Source organism: Suillus fuscotomentosus (assembly GCF_016647785.1).
Source record: "Suillus fuscotomentosus strain FC203 chromosome Unknown F5891scaffold_7, whole genome shotgun sequence".
Taxonomy (NCBI): Eukaryota; Fungi; Basidiomycota; class Agaricomycetes; order Boletales; family Suillaceae; genus Suillus; species Suillus fuscotomentosus.
In genome coordinates, this window is record NW_024539519.1 from 992,183 (window position 1) to 1,009,228 (window position 17,046).

Genomic DNA, 17,046 nt, shown 5'->3' on the forward strand with positions numbered 1-17,046 from the left:
AACAAGACGGCCCGGTGGACTGTATGTTGATCCGACAACAAGCGTTGCATTTCACAAATCATGGGGCGCAGTGTATGCATCATTTGTACAACATGAGACGAGTAGAACCGCAGCTCAAGGCGCCCGCCATGTGACGGAGAAGGCCGCACATTCAAATCACTGGCAGGTGAACTTTTGTCTCAAGTCTATAAAACATTTGTTTAATAAAGATCTGGTAATCTTCAAGTCAACCTTACTGTTCACTTGTCGAGGACGTAGGCAGATGCTGCAGAGAGAAAGATAATAGAAGACCACTACTAAGTAGTATATACTTAGGCTAGAACCCGATAGAACTTCAAGAAGCTTGAAATTTCTGAAAGCCGAACTCTGACTTATAAGCCCCACGTGATCGAAATACACCTATTGTGTTTGGTTATGTTTGACTCAATGCTCGCCAAATTCTTTCCAGTGCACCTCTGATCAATTCTACTTTAACGTTGTCACCATCGGTCTCGACAGCGAGCTCGACATTTCTTAACTGTTTGTTTATTTTACTTTAAAACTGATCTCATGCTTGTGAGCGAACTCTTTTGACTCGAAATTCTGTTTCATTGACCCGGATCGCGTTTCCGATCTAGTCATAACTTTGAAATCGTGTTCGATTGCTGTCATCTGGAGTAATCCAACATTCATCGATAAACCCACAAAACAGATATTTGTTAAGGTGTCACTCTCCATAAATCCCATAACCCAATAACTCACACGGCCTGCAAGTTGCAGCATGGATGAAGATGACGAAGACTCTCTCTTTGGCTCGCCGCCCCCATCTCCAGTTAGAGGTAGGTCACCGGCATTTCCTGCTCAAGCAGCCCAAGAAAGGGGCACAGGCATAACACAAAATGTGGGGGCCATTGCACTTCCTGGTTCCCATATGTCATGTTCTGAACTACCAGCCGACCTACTAGCCTTGCCGTTCGGCGGCTTTAGCACTCGCGAGCCTCCATCGCATGCGGTGCTAGTGCAAAACACCTTACAAGCGCACCTGACGCAATCGCCTCGTGTTGCCTCATCGGTACCTTTTTCGACATCTCGCCCCTCTTCTAGGGCCATGGGAAAACGGAAAACGACAAAATCGCAAGCAGCAACGCCCCGTCCTGCACCCCCGCCTATACCGTTACCTGGCCCAAATGAACCACTACCTTCTAATTTCTTGCGAAACCAGGAAGCGTTATTAGGCATAGCTGGCCTCGTCGGAAACGTGAAACCCATCAGCCTTCCACAACAAACAGTCCGCGGGTCTACGCCTTCTAACCCTATCATTATTGAGGAATCTGATCCAACACGCCTGCCTCATGTCGATCCTAATCAGTTCACTTCAGTCAATGGAGAAGATGCTATCACCTCCCTCATCAGACAGAAAAATATATATCCCGTATTATCGAGCATCGTGAAACTCCTGGGCAACTCTCCAGCTGCATCCACACAACCACCATCTACTTATGATCGTGCATCTTCGCGCCCATGCAGTGAGCCAGCAACGACTGCTCCACCCCCACTGAAGCGTCGCAAACTCACAAGCGTCCCTGCTGGTGCAGTGGAGTGGGACGTGCCCTACCCATTTCCTGAAGGTGAGGGCCCTGAGGCATATCACGCTACATGGGAGCGGGAGCGTGTGAGGCATTTAATTTCACAACTTGTGGAGTCGATCAAGGCTGCTTCTGAGCCATCTCCGCTTGATGTCGATCAGGTACCACCGTCTTCTTCGCAGTCATCCTTGCTTGCCTCTGAACCCTCCAGGCGCACATTGTCACCATCTCTTGTATCACCTACAATTACCAATACCTTTCAGCATATAATTCCCGACAGCACCATTGATCCTGCACTTCTTGCTATTTCCGTTCCACCATCAGTCACATACAATGCATCTTCTCCGGTTCCAGCACTCGTTCATTCTCCAATCACATCCACTGATTCGTCTGATGGGGCTCTCACCCCACCTGCATATAATGACCAAGGTGCATTGTCTCAAGGTAGTTGGATGGCTAAATATGCTCACCTATTTCACGCGAATGACGTAGATTCAGTGACTGCTGCCAAAATGTTGTTGCAGTTCGCTGCAAAACCTACTGTACCTCCGCCTACTCCTTCACACATAGACCTTTCACCGGCGGTACTTACGCCATACCCTCAAACTGCTCCATCTCATTTCTCGTCATTGACGCAGCCAGTCTCCCCTCAAACATCCCGCGCGCTGTCGGTCCAATCCACGCATAAATCGACTCCTGTCGTTCCTCGGGGCGCCAGCTTCAAGGCGGTTCATAAAGAAGACATCCTCCAGCGCGCAAGGGAACGTCGCCGACAGATTATTGGAGAGATAGAGCGGGCAAAAGTGGAGTTGTGGGAGACGAGTATTGAGGGAGGGGTGTTGGGGCATCTGATGAAGGATCCAACGCTGTCTTAATACGGTTTACTTACGAGATTCAGTGTGTATCGCATGCAGTAGTAGCTCAACCCGTTCCTCGAGCCATGCATTCATACTATATAACTACCGCTACACGCCGCTCCTAGTGTTGTTGGCAGAATGCTGCCATTCTGCCGGTGGCAATTGCCAAGCGGCAATTGCCGGCAGTAGGTCGAAGGTGGTTGGCAGAAGTCGGCAGAAATATTATGACCTAGTATTTGTTCCGACTAACAAACAGTAAAAATTTGACATATGTTAGAATGTATCTTGGTGGTTGTTACCATGGCCTCAAAGTCCAAGGGCGGCAAGGGCCGTCCCGTCCGAAAACTTGTGTCTGACCACTTTGTTATTGGGGAGAAAGTCAAAAACAACTCAAACCGCTACTTCTTCACATGCAACTACTGCTCGGCATCCATTGAGGGCCGTGACGATAACCATCTCAAACATTTAATCGACCAGAAAACATGTCCCAATGCCCCTGATCGTACTCGCGCAGAAGTTCGTGGCTACCTTGCTACAAAAAAAGGCAATCAAGACCTTCTATCCCCACCTATCACCTCCACAACTTCGGAGTCAAATAGCCATTCTCAGGGTCAGACTAGCGTGGAATCACGAAAACGGAGCAATCTTCTTGGATATGTAGACCTCCCTGTCACACCTGAGCAAACCAATCGAGCACATTTCAAGCTGCTTCGGTCAGTAATTACTTTGTATTGTGATGTAATTACTCATTCATGGGCACAGGTTCATTGTTCACTCCAACATACCATTCTCAATTACTGAAAACTGGTTCTTCCGGCACTTCCTTGATGAAATACGTCCCTCCTATCAGGCACCATCACGTTATGTACTCTCGCACTCGATCATGGACAGTGAGATAGCTCGTGTCCAAATGGAAGATATTGCTCGTCTTAAAGGTCGTAAACGTCTCACCTATCTGCTTGATGGTTGGGAGGATAAGATTCGACGGAGCTTGTATGGCTCCATGGCTGCAGAAGTCAACCAGCATCCTGTTGTGCTCAGTCTCGAAGACATGACAGGACACCGAGGTTCTGCAGACAAGTTACTCGAAGTCTCTGTGAAAGCCTTAGAACGAATGGAGATTGGTGATGGACATAACATAATTGCTGTGACGACGGACGATCCAACTGTGATGCAATCCTTCCGACGGAAATTTCAAGCAAAGTTCTACTGGGTCATTGTCAGTTTGATGCTCTTGTCTTATCATACTATGTATGAGCTCATTTGATTGCTAGACGTTACCCTGTTTTCTTCATGGCCTTAACACCATCATAGGTGAAATATGTGCCCACCCGTTTATGAAGCAAAATGTCACAAAGGCCACACGTGTCGTTACATTTTTCAATGGATCACACTACTGGGGTGGTCAGCTGAAAGAGCAAGCAAAGATTGATAATGTCAAGCGCGGATTGAAGAAGAACTGTGAATCTCGTTGGTATGCACTTATTCTTCAGTCAATGAGTGTTCGAGATCATAGGTATTTACTAGTGATATTTGTTTTGAATGACGAGCTGATAAAGCTGGGAAACCTGTTCGTCGAAAACACGCACATATGCATACCCGTCCTGAACACGGACTCGACATTGCTCTCGCTGACGAGCTACAAAGATCATTTGCATGGATCCCTCCCCTCGCAACAGACTCTGATGACCAGGATTATCTCGCGGGTCCGGAATCAATTACAGATGAGGAGTTGGTGGATGAATTTGAAAGATTCGAGCGCGAGACGCGGGAGGCTGGCCAAGCACGAGAAAATAATGAGGCAAGCGGTAGTTTGTTTGCAGGTGATGTGCCGGATGTTCTGGATGGCAGCCTCGTTGACTGGAGTGAGCTAGAAAGGGTTAACAAAGGTATCACACCAACTGGCTTCGTTGAAGAGATTGAGGTACTCAATCGAAGCTCAAACGATGTATCAGGGTGGAATGTTGATGCACTTTTGACGTCAGAAGGCATAGCCTCAATGTAGTAGTTGAAACTATTTTTGCCGTAGTATAAACATAGTTGAAAAGAGCTAAAAACGCTCACAATACATTTTGCCGACTTCTGCCATTCTGCCAACTGCCGTTCTGCCGTTCTGCCAACTGCCGAGAGGCCAATTTACTTCTGCCCACGACACTAGCCGCTCCTGAATTTGCATTGAATTGAAGACAGGGAAAATTGGTCATGGCAAGGAGGACCGTTTTACCCCTTGCCATGGCGAAGCTGCCCTGATGTGGCGCCGCGGTCACGTGGTGTGGCTGCTTGGCTTTATTGCTCACTGCGGTCACCGCTCAAGATACTATTACTCTTGTTCTCAACGTCAGATGTACAAACTCAACTGCATTGTCTTGGGCGATGATCCTAGTCATGCATTTGAGATCAAGATTGAACCAACAGAGAGTGTCAGCGCCCTCCGAAAGGCTATCAAGGACGCGAAGAAGCCACATTTTGACCATGTTGCTGCTGACGATCTTGCGCTATGGAGGGTGAGTGATCTGATGCCTACGATTGGATGCTGATGATCTGATACTTTGAAAGGTCGACCTGCCTGCCGACGAGGCGCCCAAAAACCATACACTTGATTCAAAGCAAAGCCTGTCAGCTGTGGCTAAATTGTCCAAATTTTTCTCTGAACAACCCAACGAAGAACACCTGCATATCGTTGTCCAAGGCCCACCTGCCGGTGAGTTGTCTTTCGATATTGCCATCCTTTCCTCCCTACTGACCGCGGTCTGACTTAGTGTCTTCTGGACCGCTCCACCTCCGACTCAACTGCATTGTCTTGGGTGATGATCCTAGCCATGCATTTGAGATCAAGATTGCACCAACAGAGAGTGTCAGCGCCCTCCGAAAGGCTATCAAGGACGCGAAGAAGCCACATTTTGACCATGTTGCTGCTGACGATCTTGAGCTATGGAGGGTGAGTGATCTGATGCCTACGATTGGATGCTGATGATCTGATACTTTGAAAGGTCGACCTGCCTGCCGACGAGGCGCCCAAAAACCATTCACTTGATTCAAAGCAAAGCCTGTCAGCTGTGGCTAAATTGTCCAAATTTTTCTCTGAACAACCCAACGAAGAACACCTGCATATCGTTGTCCAACCGCAGCATACCGGTAAGTTGTTTGTCAGTTTGCCACCCATTCCTTGAAAACTGATCTGCATCGCGTCTGGTTATTAGTTCCTGTAGTGCCACGCATTCCACTTGTTGATACACGGTTGGCTTATCTCAAGAAGGCCTCAGGTGCTCCGTCAGCTGGTGCAAAACCGGCCTCATTCGCTGCAACACAGGATAAGGAAGAGTACCTTTGCAATCGTCCTCGCAGGGCCGCGGACTCCCTTCCAGTTACTCTTCTCGAGCCTATCTTTGGCGAATTTGTGGATGATTGTCAAAATTATCAACCAACTGACCACGATAACGACTTTGTTTGGAAACTTTCGGAAAATATGTCCTCCTTCCATCCCGATGAGCTCACGCGGATGAATGTATTCAGGCATCTGCTCCGCGGCTACGGTATCATACTCCATTCCTCTGCGATCGGCTCGACAAAATATACGACTGACGGACATCTTTTGTCCGACGACGGAAATTTTGTGCAGGTGATATTGGAGGGGGAAAATGAGATCGGAAGCGGCGGTGCCGAACCATTCGCGGAGTCAATATTGTACTACCACAAGATTTTAAAAGAGTCGAACGCTGGAATAGAGAAGTTTCGGTCTGTACTTCCATGCATCCATATCATTGTCTTCGGTTAGTTCATTTCATCAGATTCGTTGCTAAAGCCCTTTATTGACCACAACTAGGGGCATGCATTGGCTTTGCTGGCTCTGTTTTCATCGAAAAAGTCCAATGTGATGTCCTGGCCCCTATCATTCCTCTGTTTTGGCATTCAACGGACCTCCGTATGCAAGAGATGGCAGCTCGAACTTTCGGAGCTCTCAAAATTGCCATCGAGAAACTCAAAGAGCTGTACTCGAGTCCAATTAGCTATCTCAAAGCTGAAGATTCTCTACGACATCCCTATCCTCAGACATATACCTCTTCAAGCGGTCACATTCAGGAATTCTCGTATGACAAGACTCAGATGTTCAGGGATCGACGTATCTTCTTTGGGAAAACCGTCAATGACGCAGCTGAGCGCAAGATATGTATCAAGTTCGTTAGACACTATTCCCCTGAGACCCACAGATTCTGTGCCAGCAAGGGGCACGCTCCGGATCTTATCGCCTACGAACCTTTAGCCGGCGGCTGGAAAATGGTGATTATGGATGCGCTTGATATTGATGAGGGTCTCCTCGCGCAACGGCCTGGCTCATATCGACCGCTGAGCGCGATGGCTGTTTCGGAACGCCTGCCACTGAAGGAGGCCATCACGTGTCTTATCGAGGAGTTACACAGATACAACGGCGGCTACGTTCATGGCGACCTTCGGGATACCAATTTCGTTGTGGGAGACGACAATCAATTCATGCTGTTCGATTTCGATTGGGCTGGACCGATCGAGAAGGCCCGTTATCCTATGCATGTTAATCGGACGGATATTCGACGTCCTGAAGGCGCGTGTGATGGGAAGCAGATTGTGGCGAAGCATGACTTGGAAATGCTGAAGTATCTGTTTCCTGAGCAAGATGGTCGGGAGCCGGTTAGGAAGCGCCCTCGTCTTTCTACTGGTGAAGGGTCGTCAATTTGATCCATTTGTGTTGGATGTACAACATTGACCGGTATTCCTTTCTTTCATTCGTCATCACGGACTCTGTACTGTTTGCACCTAAGCGATTCTTTCCACAACGCTGAGGTACAGTTCACATTTACTTTGCACGCTGTCTCTCACTTGCATTGTTTCGTCTCTAGACATGTCTCTTAGGTTTTACTTTCCACAATTTGATTCGCTCATAATTCGTTGTACAATACCAGTTTGTTTTGTTTTCATAAAGCTATCTTATGTGACACTCCAGATACCACTTTTAATAAATTGCACGACACAACACTGAGTGCGTGACAACGCTACTTCATCCAATCTTCAGTGCATTCATAGATGACTGAAAATCATACAAGAAGTCTGGGAAAATTGGTCATGGCGTTTTACCCCTTGCCATGGCGAAGCTGCCGAAGTGACAGACAGCTTTTGTGCCACGTGATCCCGACGCGTCGCGTTCGAACTTCGGGGACGTAAACATACCTCAACAAAGGTTCTGCAGGACGCGCTGTCTGGGGTGCACACAACTACCGCCACCATAAAATCGCAATGACGCCCGCTCGCAATGCCCAGCTTGATCAAGAAAGAGAAGAATATCGTGCTAGCATCGCCGAGGCCCTCCAGGAAGACGAAGATCCGCTTGCTGCCTACGACGACTTTGCCAAATGGACCGCACAACAGTATCCTGCAGATGACATGACATCTGGTCTCGTCGAGCTACTTGAAGAGATTACCAGACGCTTCAAAGATGATCTGAGGTACAAGGGCGATCTCAGATATCTGAAACTCTGGTCGGCATACGCGAAGCAAGTCGAGAGACCGACCATTATTTACTCATATCTCGTAAAGCATGACATCGGGTGTGTATATGCACTACTTTATGAGGAATATGCGGGAGCACTGGAAAGGGAGGGAAGGTGAGTGCCTTGTATACCTGAAGGCTAAGCGCGGGTTAGGTGAACCATTTATCTGCATGATCCAGACACACCGAGGCCGACAAGGTTTTCCGTATCGGGATCACGCGTAATGCTCGTCCAATCGAGAGGCTGAAGAAACGTTATCGCGATTTCCAAGGCAGCCCTTCATCGTCTAAACCCACACCCATCACCTTCCGACCGAGTGGGTCCCAAGAAATCGATACCCTCCGTCGTAATCCCCTCAAGAACCACAATCCACCACCTGCTTCGTCCTCAGGTACTTCGAACAAATCATCATCCTCTAAATGTAGTACTCCACAAGCCTCCGCGTCGAGCCCTAGAGCCCATGGCCGCTATGCTCCGATGCTTGCTCCTCCTGTCCCAGGGAGGCGCCCAGAGAAGCTGCGCTTTAATCTCTCACTGCTTTTCACTGGAGACGGTGTTGAATACAGCGCCGCTGAGGTGCGCGCCCGCTCCATGGGACTTCTCAACAAGAAATGGGGTTCGCCCCCACCTTCAGAGGCACGCGAGACCGTTCGAGTGAACTTTAACGATGACGGCACACGGAGCACACAGAATATGGGGTACGGGAAGCGCAAGAGTATCGTGACTTTAGGAGAGCCAACTGTCACGATCAATACGAAAGAGGCGCTGGCAGATGTATTTGGAATGTATAACTCCCCGGATAAGACTGTAAAACGGATGATGCCTGGGAGTAAGCATGCGCCTGTGAAGAGGATTGAACCCATGACAGCTGCAACAAGACAGCCACCGTCTGTCGTCCAAGTGGAGGATGAGAATGCTAAGACACCGGGTAAGCAGAAATTCACTTTGTCTTTGGGGCTCATTTATATTATGTCTGAAAGGTGCATTCAAACCCTTCGTCGATGAGAACGCGAACCGCAAGGAGAATAGCACCCCTGCGGTAAAGGTGCTAAAAATAAACACTGCTTTCCTTCATTCAATGCTAAATCAGCCGGTAGTTCAAACCCTTCGTGGACGAACCCCCAAAACAATCATTTGCTACTCCTGATATCGGTCGGCGAGCTCTCACAACGAAGGATAGCACTCCTGCTACATCTTTTAAACCTCCCGCCACCCTCAAAGCCATCTCCGAAGAAAATTTTGGGCGAGAAAATGAGAATGTCAACGTCAAAGCCAGCGTATTCTCGCGCGTCTTCACTCCCGTATCTCAGAAAGAACCTCTCACCCGACCTAACTCACAAGGGGCAAAGGCTAGCCCTCTAAATGAGAACCCGAGTGTCTTTCAGGTTCCTGGTTCTAAACAGGAGGCAGCACCATTCGTTGCATTCGTCGACTCCAAAACGCCTTTCAAGGTCTTCAGTCGTCCACCATCATCGCACGATGGTAGTGAGAACGCAGGGCACGTTTTTACCCCGAAGCCGAGCACGTTCAAGGCGTTTGTGGATACCAGTACCATTGCCATGTCTGAGAACCAGGTGGAACATGAAGCTCCTCGAGCACCACGGACGCCGGCGTCCGAGACCTATACCGATGAATCCAGTGATCCCGCAGACGACCCTCAGCAGAACTTTTCCTCGAGTGACGAACCTTTCGAGGATGGCTATATCGAGGGAGAACCTGATGTACCCTTCTCCTCATCTTCAAGCATCAGCGATCAGTTCGAAGAAGAATACGAGGAGCAACCGCAGCCTCTTGGGGGTCGCTTCGGCAGGATAAACGTGATGACGCCCATCACAGAACGTACCTTTGAGTTTAGCACTCGCGGATTCCCCACGCCGCATGAGAATGGTGCAGTCGAGACTGCAGAACAACTTGCTGCGGAGCTGAGAGAAGAAGACGAACGTGAACGAGGATATGTGCACGATGGGGAGGAGTCGGACTCATCATTCGCTTCTTATGACCGACCAGGATTGGTCCCGCAATACCAGCCGGCAGAACTGGAAGTGATCGAAGAGCGCACAGGGACTCTTAGTCTCTCAGATGCTCTGGCAGTAGTGTCTGCCTTCAGACCATCGAACCCCTGCAATCCTTTCGACCCTTCAATTATGTCCACACTACTTTCCCTCTTACCTGGAGACGAAGATTTTCACGACCTGCGAGGGCAGGACTCGGGTATGCTCGAGGGTTTACAAAAGTTCGCAGCCAAGAAGAGCAGGCGAGGGAGTGGTTCGAGTTCCAAGGGGTTCGATGACGATGCCTTCATGGTCACCCTGGAAGGAAAGAGACTGAAGGTGGTGGATAAACTAGGCGAAGGCGGCTTTGGAGCAGTATTTACAGCTCGAGATGTTTCATCCAAGAATGAAGATGATGAAGACGAAGACGAAGACTTGGATGAAGACGATGAGGAGGACGGATCTTCGATGCTTGCTCTGAAGGTCGTGAAGCCTCGAAACCTATGGGAATTCCACGTCCTGCGCAGAATCCACCGCACGCTCCCTGAACCACTCCGCCATTCCCTCGTCCTACCCTATGCTCTCTACGCGTATCGCGATGAAAGTCACCTCCTTATGCAGCTATGCCCACAAGGCACCCTGCTCGATATCGTCAACCGTGCTGGCACCACTGGCATCTCGCAGCAAGGGGCGTGTCTTGATGAACTGCTTGTCATGTTTTTCACGATTGAGATCATGCGCTTCCTCGAAGGAATGCACAACGCAGGGTTCATCCATGGTGATCTCAAGATTGATAACTGCCTCCTACGCCTCGAAGACGTTCCAGGTGGCGCTTCCCTCTCCAGTACATACCAGCCCTCGGGCGAAGGCGGTTGGAAATGTAAGGGCGTCAGGGTCATTGATTTCGGGCGGACGCTCGACACGTCCCTCTTTCCTCACAACCAGCAGTTCGTTGGTGACTGGGCAGCAGACGCACGAGACTGTTTTGAGCTAAGGGAACACCGACCCTGGACATATCAAACCGACTACTTTGGTCTCGCTGGCATCATCTACTGCATGCTGTTCGGCAAATACATCGAAACATCATCCATCACCCCCCACTCCCCTTACAAGGTCACGACACCGTTCAAACGCTACTGGCAGAATGACTTATGGATGAGGTTATTCGATCTCTTACTCAATCCTTGCCTCGTGCGTTCTGACGGCAAGTTGCCCCTGTGCGAAGAGCTTATTGATATAAGACATGAAATGGAGGGTTGGCTGCAGCACCACTGCAACCGGAGTAGTAACACGCTCAAAGGACTACTAAAAAAGATCGAGCTTTCAGTGTACACTAAATAAACAACACCTCACTTCACCCATGATTGATATGTTCATAGTTTAGCTGTTTTCTCACATACATACCTAGCAAATATCTCCCTCGGGTACTCAGCTTTCGGTCCACGCCATCAATTAATGCCAGAGATTGATAGCTACAACATGCGCCCAGAAGACATCTGGACTATGAAACACAACAACAATGACATAACTGTGTGAAGACAGCGGACAACAGATAACGAGGAGAAAAGATGCGAATACCATGCTACCTGTCGCTCAGTCATGCATGGCCCACACCACCCATCTGTGGAGGAGCCGGGCCAGCTTCATATGGGTGAGGACCATTCGGCCCTGCGGGCGGCATCATCATAGGGTAAGGGACAGCGTGTTGTACTGCAAGAATGAAAGGAACATTCGTCAATCACAGCAAATTTAAAATTGGATCAACACCCACGTTGTGGGCTTTGGTGGTAGTATGCGTGCGCGTGAGAGGGGATGGGAGTAGGTGGCATGGATGGGCGTGGACCAGCACCGTTGGGTGGGGGAGGGTACGTGCCAGGTGGTGGTTGCATGTATTGTGGTGCTACGACAGAAAGGTCAGCCGAAAGTCAGAGAAATCAAGATGGGTACCCACGAGGCATCTGAGGCATAGGCGATGAGGCATACATGGCTGTGGGATATCATGAGCTGCGGTCTATGCAAATTTGAAACCTAGACTCACGTTGGCCGTTCGGCGGAATCCCTGGTGGGTACACCATCGGTTGCATGAATGGCGTTGATACATATGCACCAGGTGGTGGTGGAGCCATGCCAGGCATCATGGGCTGAGCAAAATTTAAGAAAGATTCCACACGGGAAATAGGAACATGCACACCTGTCCAGGGTAGTATGGGTAGTAGTAAACACGTTGTTCGCCGCCATCTTCGTATACAGGGTGTGAGACGGGCGGCGGACCGGGTGGCGCGATGTGGACGGGTTGTTGAGGCGATTGGTGTTGCAGGGGAGGGAACATATGCATGTAACGCTTGCCACTGTAAGGCCAGATAGCAGCTGCAGCGGAGAGCCATCAGATTGTATCCTCAGCAAGAGGGTGCAGCACGCACTGATTTGGTTCGCCTCCACGACTTTGTTATGCTTGAATGGGTTGAAATCGTCCTTGATATGAACCGCTCCTTTCTTCATGATCTTGGCGCCAAAGAATGGATTGGGTGTAGGAGGTGACTAAGGGAGCTGAGTTAATTCACAATCAACATTCACAATTCAGATGCTTGATTCACCGATTCAGCAGGCTTAGCCTTTGGTGACGCGGAGGCTGACGTAGAACTGGGAATCGGAGACGTAGGACCCTAATCGCGCAGACCAGTTAGTAACATGGGATCCGAAATCCAACAGTCAATATTACAGAAGAGAAGGTAGTTGCCTTTAGATTGGGCCTGAACGACGAGGCGTTCGCATTGAGCCTGTTTGCGGTGGTGGTGGGCGACGTAGGCACGGCAGCGCCGTTCGTTTGAGCCGCCGGGCCAGGTAATGGCGTAGTTGAGCGCCTCGCGCCTTTGAATGGGGGGATGGGCTGTATGTACATATTGACCGCGTTCTTCTTGCCGAGTTCACTGGGCTTCGTAGCAATGGGTTTGACGACAGAGGCGGAGGTACCAGCGACGGGCGCCTTTGGGATGGCGGGCGGAGCAGGAGTAGGCTTCGCGGTAGCCGGAACGATCTTGTTAGAGGTGGAAGTCGGCATACGAGACACGCTAGGGGACGTATTAAGAGTAGCGGTGACGCCGATGGCACGAGCGGTGGTCGAGGCAGCATCCACTGAGGCCTTCTCCCGAATCTGTCGCTGTTTCTCTTCATCCTTGGCAAGAATAGGGACCAAATCATCCGGGATGGGCTTGTTCAACTAGATGGAGCTCAATAATTGAAACTAGTAATAGAAAGAAAACACCACAACACTGACCTTGAACGTCTGACTAAATTTCAGCAGCTCAGCCTTCCGTTTGTCCATCTCACTCTTAACAAGCGCCTGCTTCTTTTGCGTCAAGCGCTGTCTCTCATTCGTGACAAAGTCACGGAACGCCGGCAATGGATCCGCCGGGGGCTATCATCAACCACAGCAAAGGAGTGATCGTCAGCAACCCATCAATCTCAACCAATCAAATGCCGTAGCACAACGATCCGAATCGAAACAAACAGATCAAGATCGGAAGGGGTTGCATACCTTATTAGAAGCCGATGATGTTGATGGTGCAGGAGAAGGAGACTTGACAGCAAGAGGCGCAGCGTCCTTTGCAGCAACAGGGGTACCGTCGGGGCCATTGACAGATACTTTAGGAACATCTTTTGGAGGAGGGCTCGTTCCCGAGGCTGGTCCAGTGGCCTGTAGTTTGCGAGCACCTGGTGGAACGTAAGCGTTCTGCCCTCGGACAACAGCACCAAATCTAGAAGCAATGCCATCAGACAAATGCAGACCTGACACCGGATGGACGTACTTGTCTTCCTCATTCACACCGCTATCGTCAACATTCAAATTCCTTTCCTCTGCTACGTGAGGATTGTTTACGGCGCCCTATCAGAAGAATTAGCCCATATTAAGATAAACCTAAAACACCTCAGACATACGTTCAATATTTCGCTAGCAATGCGCTGAGCCTTGCGCTCCTTCTCTTTATAATCAGCAGCCGTCCGATCCAACTTAGTGGTGTAAACCTCCTCGTCAAAAGTAGTCGTGACGCCGAACATTTGTTCATTAGCCGCGAATTGATCCCAAGATGTGTTAGCGCCCGAGCCGAGGCCAAAGGTGACTTCATCGCCGAGACCCTCATGATGCATACCCGCTGGAGGTGGAGAGCTAGCAGCAACAGCAGCAGATGCAGCAGGTGCAATTGGTTGCCATGCTTGGAGTTCCCGTTCACGGACTGACTTGTTCTTGCTGATATCTGTATCTGTTCTGAAAGCTATTCCACAGCAAGTATGGAGATCAACATCAAGGATTCAGGGTTGTGGGATCAGCTTCCTGTAGAAGAGCAGGAAGCTAATGCAATGTACTCACAGTCACCATTTGGAACTGGCATCTTAGCGTCAGCGGGACCGGACTGCCAAGTGTCGATGTTAGCGGAGGGGATGAAGAATGACTCCTTGAGTGGTGCGCCAGGCTTTGAAATCTCCTTGACGTCCTTGAGGATGATACCACTGGTATCACCCTCACTAGCAGTAGATGAAATGACGCCCTCATATCGCTGAGCAGTTTTGGTGGTCAGGGTAATAGTTGTGCCCTAAAAATATAACCGTCAGTGAACGAATTTGCGCGGGGACGAGAAGAATGGAAACACACAGTAAGACCAGAAAGAATATGAAGAGGACGGTCCTGGGTGGGGTCGTGAATGCGAGAGCCATTAGTCTGAGCACCTAGTGGAGGGAAGCCCCCCTGATTAGCCGAAGGAGGGAGACGAGCCGGATTGTTCGTAGGTGATAACGTGGAATTTGGCCTCGTACCAGTCTGCCAAGCAGGACGACTGAATGGAGGTCAATAGATGTATTAGGTAGGTGTAGTGTGATAGGACTTACCGAGGAGGATCTGCCATTCCCTTCCCTCTTGGTTTAGGCTGGCGAGCGGTAGTTGCCATCTGTGAATCCGTTGAAAAAGTAATGAAATAAAGTGAACACAAGTAATGAAATGCAGCAGACAGATAGGCTACGACGAGGACGCGACTAAAAGCCGCTTGCCCACTGTGTGTTAAAACCTAAGCTTAAGCTCTGCTTGTTTTGTTCAGAAAAAGAAAAGCGAAAGAAGAAGAAAGGTACCAGCAGCTGTCTTGAAGCTGGCGCTGTAGGAGAAAAAGCAAGCTAACCCAGAAGCTTCAACGTCGAAGACGGCGTCGACGGTGAGTCGTCAGTCAGTTCAAGAGTCAATATCCTTGAAACCCAATACACCCGCGGGAAATATCTAAATCATGTTCCCCGGATACCCTGATCTTGTAAAATTCTACCAAATCTAAAATCATTTCAATGGACCCTGCCTACACCATAGCTTTCTCTATTTCTTCAATCAACCGTCCATTTCCGTCTCGAAACACACTCATCGCTCCTCGATGATAATCTCTCCCGGCTCAAACACAGCATACCCGGAGTTTGAATATCGCTCTCGGGGTCCTTACCACGAGGAGTTAGCTCTCTTCAAAGCTCTAGAACAATAATCATGCACACAACGCCCTGCACCAGATTCACCAACAGATAATAACAGACGGACAGAGTCCGCTCCGGCTCGCCAAGCGGGGCCATTTTGATGCATCGCGACGCGATCGCTTCTTCGACATGACATGTCAAACATTTATTCATAATAATAGTCAGCGAGCTCAGAAACATCCATGGAGAGGAGAAATCGCACCGGTTGAGAATAATAAAATCAACCGAACTTGTCCCAGCTCACCCAGTGGGTTATTTTGTGTGATACTTGGAGGTGTCCCGAGGGGAATTGAAAAGGGAGAGGGTCCGCAGCTTGGGCTCTAGGGTGTATGTGACTCCCTGACTGTTATCCCTGACCGAATAGCGTGGGACGGAACCGCAGGTAGAGGCAATCTATCAAAAGGCCGCCAGTGTATTGATTCAATATTGAAGCTGCTAGTCATCGTACCCAAAATCCCGGAGAGATAGCTGCCCCGACATAAAACTTATGTTAAAACGTCCAAGGATATCAGTGAGCCAAACATGCAATGACCTGACAGAAGGGATGAGTGAGTACCAAAGTTGCGCCATAAGCGACCGCTTGGAGACAGCCCAAGATAAAGAGACATGCCGTAATAGCACAAGCATATATAGAACTTATATTGCTTATATGACCCTTCGAAATGGCCTCATGGCCTGAGGATGCCCCAGAAGACGCGAAGCTGGTTACGGACGTTCAATTCATGGATCCCGCTAAAGTGGTATGCACGTTGCCTGTATTGAATTGTCAACGAGACAAGAAACTGATGGCTGGGTTTCCAAATGAACGCGTAGCCAATCGTTGGTTCTGAAGCGAGAGATGCGGCTGGGGGGAGAGTCAACACACATTTCTACGGCACAAGAAAGAGGCGCCAGCGGAGTACACCGCCGCTATGCCATTTCGCGTATAAACCCAAATTGCAATCAGAAATAGATCATCAGGAGCGCATAGAATGTGGCTTCTAAGGATCACGTGAAGGAAGGCGATGGACGATGAGACCTCTTGCCTAGGAGATAGGACTTTTGCAAGGAAATCTTCCATCATGTATTTGTGTGCTTCTTAACTTTGAAAAGAACGAGTCCGACCGAGGATACTATTATCTCCAAACTTGTATGTTTTAGCGTGCCAGCCTGTCAGTAGCACGGAACGCGCACATGTGCAAGAACGCGATCTTCTAACAGCGTTTACGCTCACGTCAAACATGACACGGCGCATAAAACCAACAGGAATGGGATATGTCACTTGTCATTCCGTTTCCGCGTCGTACCCGAAGATATTTGTCGCCGAAGAACATATCGCAGGAGGAAGAGCGGTCCGATGAGATAAGAGATAAACACGCTTGGCCCTTGAACAGAATGGGTAGAACAGATTCCTGTCACCGTTATGCATACGCCATGACGAGCGGAAAGTTCGAATAGCGGTTGCCACTGCTCTGTTGCGTTGGTCACGTTTGAAAGATACCTAATTCATGGATGTTCGTTGCTCACCAGTTACTGATCGGCAGGTCAAGCTGAAGGCAATAGACTTTCTATGTACAATTTCCGCCTGGGCTGTGGAGGAGAATGTACCGGTCGCTGAGTCCTCGGACGTGGATGA

The 17,046-nt window shown here is 49.4% G+C and overlaps 5 protein-coding genes across 5 annotated transcripts; 4 read left to right on the forward strand and 1 right to left on the reverse strand.

Moving 5' to 3' along the window:
• Window positions 1-440: 440 nt before the first annotated feature.
• F5891DRAFT_1009575 (uncharacterized protein) lies at window positions 441-1,994 on the forward strand. The gene is made up of 4 exons (XM_041360599.1): window positions 441-555; window positions 618-703; window positions 754-1,726; window positions 1,777-1,994. The coding sequence occupies exons 3-4, from the start codon at window positions 761-763 to the stop codon at window positions 1,852-1,854; spliced, it is 1,044 nt and encodes a 347-aa protein (XP_041231066.1). The 5' UTR covers window positions 441-555; window positions 618-703; window positions 754-760; the 3' UTR covers window positions 1,855-1,994.
• A 2,770-nt stretch (window positions 1,995-4,764) lies between these two features.
• F5891DRAFT_943552 (uncharacterized protein) lies at window positions 4,765-5,393 on the forward strand (the record flags this gene model as incomplete). The annotated part of the gene is made up of 3 exons (XM_041374489.1): window positions 4,765-4,926; window positions 4,979-5,123; window positions 5,182-5,393. The coding sequence occupies 3 exons, from the start codon at window positions 4,765-4,767 to the stop codon at window positions 5,391-5,393; spliced, it is 519 nt and encodes a 172-aa protein (XP_041231067.1).
• Window positions 5,394-5,690: 297 nt separating this feature from the next.
• Window positions 5,691-7,132, forward strand: F5891DRAFT_943915 (uncharacterized protein; the record flags this gene model as incomplete). Its single annotated transcript, XM_041374511.1, has 2 exons — window positions 5,691-6,192; window positions 6,246-7,132. Coding segments are annotated over 2 exons (1,389 nt in total), but the record flags the coding sequence as incomplete, so codon positions are not given.
• Window positions 7,133-7,504: 372 nt separating this feature from the next.
• Window positions 7,505-11,575, forward strand: F5891DRAFT_1253798 (uncharacterized protein). Its single transcript, XM_041369925.1, has 4 exons — window positions 7,505-8,055; window positions 8,121-8,869; window positions 8,922-8,986; window positions 9,039-11,575. The coding sequence occupies exons 1-4, from the start codon at window positions 7,688-7,690 to the stop codon at window positions 11,271-11,273; spliced, it is 3,417 nt and encodes a 1,138-aa protein (XP_041231069.1). The 5' UTR covers window positions 7,505-7,687; the 3' UTR covers window positions 11,274-11,575.
• F5891DRAFT_1009596 (uncharacterized protein) lies at window positions 11,373-15,152 on the reverse strand. Its single transcript, XM_041360600.1, has 15 exons — window positions 14,814-15,152; window positions 14,581-14,761; window positions 14,299-14,521; window positions 13,869-14,203; window positions 13,739-13,815; window positions 13,468-13,687; window positions 13,207-13,347; window positions 12,670-13,149; window positions 12,527-12,595; window positions 12,353-12,470; window positions 12,124-12,299; window positions 11,971-12,073; window positions 11,884-11,919; window positions 11,704-11,832; window positions 11,373-11,642 (listed from the first exon to the last, which is right to left on the reverse strand). The coding sequence occupies exons 1-15, from the start codon at window positions 14,870-14,872 to the stop codon at window positions 11,530-11,532; spliced, it is 2,460 nt and encodes an 819-aa protein (XP_041231070.1). The 5' UTR covers window positions 14,873-15,152; the 3' UTR covers window positions 11,373-11,529.
• Between the last annotated feature and the right edge of the window lie 1,894 nt (window positions 15,153-17,046).

Bases quoted from the DNA above. Each gene is read 5' to 3' on its own strand.
- F5891DRAFT_1009575 (XM_041360599.1), top strand. From the start codon at position 761: ATGGATGAAGATGACGAAGACTCTCTCTTTGGCTCGCCGCCCCCATCT. The intron at 1,727-1,776 runs GTACCACCGTCT...TGAACCCTCCAG, and splicing joins CTCCGCTTGATGTCGATCAG to GCGCACATTGTCACCATCTC.
- F5891DRAFT_1253798 (XM_041369925.1), top strand. From the start codon at position 7,688: ATGACGCCCGCTCGCAATGCCCAGCTTGATCAAGAAAGAGAAGAATAT. The intron at 8,056-8,120 runs GTGAGTGCCTTG...TGCATGATCCAG, and splicing joins GCACTGGAAAGGGAGGGAAG to ACACACCGAGGCCGACAAGG. The intron at 8,870-8,921 runs GTAAGCAGAAAT...TATGTCTGAAAG, and splicing joins TGAGAATGCTAAGACACCGG to GTGCATTCAAACCCTTCGTC.
- F5891DRAFT_1009596 (XM_041360600.1), bottom strand. From the start codon at position 14,872: ATGGCAACTACCGCTCGCCAGCCTAAACCAAGAGGGAAGGGAATGGCA. The intron at 13,348-13,467 runs GTATGCAACCCC...GGTTGATGATAG, and splicing joins CATCATCGGCTTCTAATAAG to CCCCCGGCGGATCCATTGCC. The intron at 13,150-13,206 runs GTCAGTGTTGTG...AGCTCCATCTAG, and splicing joins AATTTAGTCAGACGTTCAAG to TTGAACAAGCCCATCCCGGA.